We start from the raw sequence: 7,595 nt of genomic DNA on the forward strand, positions 1-7,595 counted from the left end.
AGGGGTGACCAGAGGTCGTGTGACCGCTCTTGCTTGCTTTGTTTTACTGGAAACGCATCGAACAAAAAAAAAAATCACGTCCCCCCCCCCACACACACATACACAGCAAAACTTTTTCGGCATTGGATTTATAGTGACTTTAAAAATTCATTCTAATTTGGTAAAACATACCAGTAAAATGTCTTAATTTACATTTGTATGTTTAAATTAAGTGCTGGTTAACTGAGAGTATTGATTAGAAAGTTCACGAATTTTTCTAATTATATTTTCTAGGTTTGTGCATCACCGAATTTATCACCAGCCAATCACAACAAGCCAATAACCTTTTTACCTACACCTACCAATCAGTCGGCGAACTAGCAGCATTCCTAGTAGGATGGACTTCCGTTTTTCAACACCTGGTGGCGTTAGCAGCAGTATGCCGAGTACAAAGTGCAATAATCAACTTTTTAACGGGAAAGAGTGTCCATCGTTTTTTCGAGCACGTGCTTGGTCGTGTCGTAGTGCTGGACACTGTGCCCGATGTCCTGGCGTTAGGCCTAGTTCTTGCCCCAGCCATTGTCGTAACCCTAGGCCTTCGTCACAGCAGATGGCTGGGTTGTTTTTTAGTTACCTCTTCCACACTGACAGCAACGTTCTTCGTAGTTATTGGATCTCTTTATAGTGACGTAAGAAACTGGACAGAGAGCGGAGGCTTTTTAACCAAAGGTCCTGGTGGGGTAAGTAATGAACAGAAATCTTAATTTGTGGTAACTTTTAACTTATTAGAAACTAGTGAATTCTTCGGTGTAGAGTCCTTTAAATATTAAATACAAAATAAATAACAAAAATTCTGTTTATACTTACTTCTGTTTTCGTTCATTGTTTACTCACCCAGCAATATTATTTTCTATAGTTTTTATCCCTACATGCCCTTTCTGGCTCTAACTTTATCTATTTGTTTCCTTTGAGTAAAACAAATCAACATCAATAAGACATATTTATCTCTATCCGATTATTTTTTAAGCAGTTTTTCATTCTCTGGGTCCCCCCGGGGGTTTAGATTTACAGATTTACAACGCAAAAAACATGCACATACATTCATTCTTTAGTTTGATTTTATTTTCAGAACGCCCTCTAGTGGTGGAATCAATAAAGTTTTGCCATCAGTTTCTCCAAACACAGTTTTATTATTCTAAGTACAGATGTAGTATTTTTCTTAAGTCTGGTGGTTTTGCAATGAACTTTGAGAATCAGGCATGAAAATATCTATGAAGCTCCCCATCTCCATAGAGATGGAGGCAGACGTCTTTCTTGCCATGTCCTAAGGCAGGCTCCACCCCTGAATATCACAATTTTCTTGACATTACGTTAGACATATTGAAAAACTAATGTTAACTCTACTGATTAGACCAACACAGTGTTGTGTCTACAGTAGCTGTCGTACAGCAAGCTCTAATGTAAACTCTAGACCAACACAGTGTTGTGTCTACAGTAGCTGTCGTTCACCAAGCTCTAATGTAAACTCTAGACCAACACAGTGTTGTGTCTACAGTAGCTGTCGTACACCAAGCTCTAATGTAAACTCTAGACCAACACAGTGTTGTGTCTACAGTAGCTGTCGTACACCAAGCTCTAATGTAAACTCTTGACCAACACAGTGTTGTGTCTACAGTAGCTGTCGTACACCAAGCTCTAATGTAAACTCTTGACCAACACAGTGTTGTGTCTACAGTAGCTGTCGTACACCAAGCTCTAATGTAAACTTTGACCAACACAGTGTTGTGTCTACAGTAGCTGTCGTACACCAAGCTCTAATGTAAACTCTTGACCAACACAGTGTTGTGTCTACAGTAGCTGTCGTACACCAAGCTCTAATGTAAACTCCACACCAACACAGTGTTGTGTCTACAGTAGCTGTCGTACACCAAGCTCTAATGTAAACTCCACACCAACATTATTAGTATTCTTCTGTATGCACGTTTGGTGCACCTGAAAATCCTCCGTTGTTTGCACTAATTCAGGTGCATAGAAGAAGTCGTTATTGTTAAGCACAAAGCTACATAATGGGCTATCTGTGCTCTGCCCACCACGGGTATAGAAACCCGGTTTCTAGCGTCGCAAGTCCGCAGACATCCCGCTGTGCCACTGGAGGGGGGGGGGGGTGTATAAAAACGTTGAACGAGAAATGCGTATATTGGTTTCACGAAGATTGATTCCATGGTTTACGATATTCCGCTGTCAATCCACTAGAAAACAACGAACATTTAAAGTATTATAAACCCATACTATTATTAGCTTCTTGTACAATGTATTTAAAAAAAATATATCAAAGCTATCATTGTTTAATCGGAGCAATTTGCTAACGGTCTAAATAAGTATTGTTTGTATCATTTTGTAGGTATTAACTGGTGCTGCCATCTGTATCTATGCATTCCTCTGTCCACACGCAGTCATCAAAGAAACCAAGCGATTGCAGCGCCCCCACAAGGACATTCCTGTAGCTATTGGGATCAGCTGTGTCCTCTGTTTTCTGGTGTGTTTTAGCATGACGGTTGTGTTAAACCTATTCGTTCCCTATAACGATCTTCAGTCTGCAGTGCCGCTTGTGAATGCATTTGCAGTACGAGACGTCGGGTGGGCTAGATTCGTGATGGCTAGCGGCGCCTTATTGTCACTAACTTTGTTATCATTGGAGACCTCTTACCCACTCTTCCAGACAATCAGTTTGATGGCAGCCGATGGTTTGATATTCAGAAGTCTTTCCAAAGTTTGGGATAAAACGGGAACTCCAGCGGTCTCCATGTTTGTATTTGCTCTATTAAGTTCTTTATTCGCCGTCTTTCTTGACGTGGAGGACCTAATCGAAATAATGGCCACCCCACCTCTGCTTATCAATACAATAATAAGCACTTTGACTTTGGTGAGGCGTTACCAGCCTCCGGACTCCTGGCTGTACGAGCCAGTCCTCCTCAGTGATTGTTCTCCGACAGACTCAGAATGTTCTGGAAGAACTCCACTGACTTATAATCGGAGGTTCTCAATAGAACATGGCAGGACTAATGTCCGTCCACAAAACCAAATGACCTACAAACAAGAAAGTGTTATGCCTAAAGGCCGTCCAACAAGTCAACTGACCTTCAGCCAAGAAAATGATAAGCCTTATGGCTGTCCAACCTCTATTCGGAATTCCTCAGAAATTAATGTGAAACTTGATGGTCATCCAACCAATCAATCACTACAAATCGATAAGAACTCTACACCACAAGATCTGATTGATTGGAATGCCAACAGAGAAAACAAAAACGTGTTTGACACATCGAAAAAATGGTTCTTAGATGAAAACTCCCAGAAGCTTCTCGTCGGTTCTTCTCTCAGTGAAAGTGACACCAACCAAGAAGACACTTCGGAAACAGACATCGACGCAATCGTAGCTGAGTATAAAGAAAAATTAAAAGTTGCAGCTCTCACTCACATCGAAGGCCCTAGTCGTGGACGCGAACCCACCGGAGTTACGGGACGACGGGTAACCATGGCAACAGTTGGACTTACGCTAGGGTTCTTGGTAATGTCCCTGACTATGACCGTGTGGTCCCCCTACCTAACCGAGGGACATCCCGCCTGCATTATAATGTCATCATTGGGATTTGTACTGGCTGTAATTATGCTCCTGGTTATAACTCGACAGCCACAGATAGGGCCCTATCAGGTCAGAGGTCAGAGACCAGCCTTCAGAGTGCCACTTCTCCTATCTATTGCTCCTATTGCTATATTTCTCAACGTCTGCCTCTTAGTCGAGTTACTTACCATTGTCTGGATCCCTATTCTCGTCTGGATGACAATAGGTAGGCCTCAGTGTAAACTATTATTATTTAATAATGCCTTGCGAGAGAAGAGAATTAAGAAGGTTTGATTTATATTCGATTGTATTTCCTTAAAAAAAAATAACGAATAAAATCTAAAAAAATGTCAAGCTAACACTGGCAATAGATAATTATTTCTTCACAGACAGCGGGTTAACTTATTCTTTAGTCATGTTTCTGGTAGATAATTATTTCTTCACAGACAACAGGTTAACTTATTCTTTAGTCATGTTTCTGGTAGATAATTATTTCTTTACAGACAGCAGGTTATCTTACTCTTTAGTCATGTTTCTGGTAGATAATTATTTCTTCACAGACAGCAGGTTATCTTACTCTTTAGTCATGTTTCTGGTAGATAATTATTTCTTCACAGACAGCAGGTTAACTTATTCTTTAGTCATGTTTCTGGTAGATAATTATTTCTTCACAGACAACAGGTTAACTTATTCTTCAGTCATGTTTCTGGTAAATAATTATTTCTTCACAGACAGTGACGAGTGTTGCTGATTGTTTGGTGTAGGTGACGAGTGCTGTTGATTGTTTGGTGTAGGTGACGAGTGCTACTGATTGTTTGGTGTAGGTGACGAGTGCTGCTGATTGTTTGGTGTAGGTGACGAGTGCTGCTGATTGTTTGGTGTAGGTGACGAGTGCTGCTGATTGTTTGATGTAGGTGACGAGTGTTGTTGATTGGTTGTTTGGTGTAGGTGACGAGTGCTGTTGATTGTTCGGTGTAGGTGACGAGTGTTGCTGATTGTTTGGTGTAGGTGACGAGTGCTGTTGATTTTTTGGTGTAGGTGACGAGTGTTGCTAATTGTTTGGTGTAGGTGACGAGTGCTACCTGATTGTTTGGTGTAGGTGACGAGTGTTGCTGATTGTTTGATGTAGGTGACGAGTGTTGTTGATTGGTTGTTTGGTGTAGGTGACGAGTGCTGTTGATTGTTTGGTGTAGGTGACGAGTGTTGCTGATTGTTTGATGTAGGTGACGAGTGTTGCTGATTGTTTGGTGTAGGTGACGAGTGTTGCTGATTGTTTGATGTAGGTGACGAGTGTTGCTGATTGTTTGGTGTAGGTGACGAGTGTTGTTGGCCTGATCGTTTCACATTTTTCAACGTGAAGCATACCAAATATTTGATGTTAGGAGAACAAATAGGTTCAAAAAATCAATTAAAGACTAACGTAATTAACTCTGCACAGGACACCCACCGCAAGAGGTGCCATAATCGATACTGTAATTAGCAGTTCTTGTCAACATAAGGTTCGTGCAGGCCTGGTCATTGTTCCATGGTCATGATTACACAAGTGACTCACCGAGTTTTAATTTAAAGCCTGTAAACTTAATCAGAAATAGGCTGATTAGCTTCTACAAGTTTTCATGTTTTGTTTTTCTATCCAAATTTATTTGAACTAAAGATCGGTTACTAAATAATTATCAATTTTTTCTACTCCAGGATTCGTTGTTTATTTGTTATACGGGATTCACAGCTCAACAGCAGCCACAGCCTTCGACGTATCTCCGTCCCGTCAAATATGTTTGCAACCGTTTCCGCAAGAGGGCAGAAACTTCATCAACCAAATCGTACCTTCCCACCGAAGCAACCCTAGAAGTCAGCGGCACCTGGCGGAAGTTGATACTGTGCTGATCCAGCACTAAACTTGTACGTTGTATGAATGAATAAGCGGTTTAGAACAACGAAAATTTTCCGGTGTGTTTTAATATTAGTCTGTTACAAAATGTTTTTTCTTATTAAATTATTACATTTGAACGAAGTAGCTGGAGAATAACTGGGTTGTTTAAAGATAGAAAATTCCGATTGTAAAAACTATGCTGACTGCCAATAAGGCAAGATTTATGAAGAGAGACCTCTAGTGAACATGATATTTTATTAGAAAACATTCATTAGTTAATAAGCGTTAATTGAGTTATTTTTTCTGTTAAGAGTTCAGAAATATGTTTGGTTATCATCCAGGTGTGTTCAACCACATCTACACAATAGTCTTGACTTATTGGTTATCAGAAATATGTATGGTTATCATCCAGGTGTGTTCAACCACACTTACACAATAGTCTTGACGTATTGCTTATCAGAAATATGTATGGTTATCATCCAGGTGTGTTCAACCACACCTACACAATAGTCTTGACTTATTGGTTATCAGAAATATGTATGGTTATCACCCAGGTGTGTTCAACCACTCTTACACAATAGTTTTGACTTATTGGTTATCAGAAATATGTATGGTTATCACCCAGGTGTGTTCAACCACTCTTACACAATAGTTTTGACTTATTGGTTATCAGAAATATGTATGGTTATCACCCAGGTGTGTTCAGCCACACCTACACAATAGTCTTGACTTATTGGTTATCAGAAATATGTATGGTTATCATCCAGGTGTGTTCAACCACACCTACACAATAGTCTTGACTTATTGCTTATCAGAAATATGTATGGTTATCATCCAGGTGTGTTCAACCACTTACACAATAGTCTCGACTTATTGCTTATCAGAAATATGTATGGTTATCATCCAGGTGTGTTCAACCACTTACACAATAGTCTTGACTTATTGGTTATTTTAAGTGGTCATTAACAGTACTTGTTTACCACACAGTTTATCATTAACAGTACTTGTTTACCACACAGTTTATCATTAACAGTACTTGTTTACCACATAGTGTATCATTAACAGTACTTGTCTACCACACAGTTTATTATTAACAGTACTTGTTTACCACACAGTTTATTATTAATAGTACTTGTTTACCACACAGTTTATTATTAACAGTACTTGTTTACCACACAGTTTATCATTAACAGTACTTGTTTACCACACAGTTTATTATTAGCAGTACTTGTTTACCACACAGTTTATTATTAACAGTACTTGTTTACCACACAGTTTATAATTAACAGTACTTGTTTAACACACAGTTTATTATTAACAGTACTTGTTTAACACACAGTTTATTATTAACAGTACTTGTTTACCACACAGTTTATCATTAACAGTACTTGTCTACCACACAGTTTATTATTAACAGTACTTGTTTAACACACAGTTTATCATTAACAGTACTTGGTTACCACACAGTGTATTACTAACAATACTTGTTTACCACACAGTTTATTATTAACAGTACTTGTTTAACACACAGTTTATTATTAACAGTACTTGTTTACCACACAGTTTATTAAATAGACTGGAGGAGATTGTTGAATTAGAACCAACAATTAGACTGGAGGAGATTGTTGAATTAGAACCAACAACTAGACTGGAGGAGATTGTTGAATTATAAATGTGTGGTAAACAAGTACTGTTAATGATAAACTGTGTGGTAAACAAGTACTGTTAATAATACACTGTGTGGTAAACAAGTACTGTTAATAATAAACTGTGTGGTAAACAAGTATTGTTAATGATAAACTGTGTGTTAAACAAGTACTGTTAATAATAAACTGTGTGGTAAACAAGTACTGTTAATAATAAACTGTGTGGTAAACAAGTACTGTTAATGATAAACTGTGTGGTAAACAAGTACTGTTAATAATAAACTGTGTAGTCAACAAGTACTGTTAATAATACACTGTGTGGTAAACAAGTACTGTTAATAATAAACTGTGTGTTAAACAAGTACTGTTAATTGTTGGTTCTAATTCAACAATCTCCTCCAGTCTAGTTATTGGTTCTAATTCAACAATCTCCTCCAGTCTAGTTGTTGGTTCTAATTCAACAATCTCCTCCAGTCTAGTT

The 7,595-nt window shown here is 38.6% G+C and overlaps 1 protein-coding gene across 1 annotated transcript; it reads left to right on the forward strand.

The window, feature by feature from the left end:
- Positions 1-269: 269 nt before the first annotated feature.
- On the forward strand, positions 270-7,030 carry LOC106477254 (cationic amino acid transporter 3-like; the record flags this gene model as incomplete). The annotated part of the gene is made up of 3 exons (XM_013937843.2): positions 270-719; positions 2,381-3,824; positions 5,291-7,030. Coding segments are annotated over 3 exons (2,097 nt in total), but the record flags the coding sequence as incomplete, so codon positions are not given.
- Positions 7,031-7,595: the final 565 nt, after the last annotated feature.

The sequence above is a fragment of the Limulus polyphemus genome, unplaced genomic scaffold (genome assembly GCF_000517525.1).
Source record: "Limulus polyphemus unplaced genomic scaffold, Limulus_polyphemus-2.1.2 Scaffold13631, whole genome shotgun sequence".
Taxonomy (NCBI): Eukaryota; Metazoa; Arthropoda; class Merostomata; order Xiphosura; family Limulidae; genus Limulus; species Limulus polyphemus.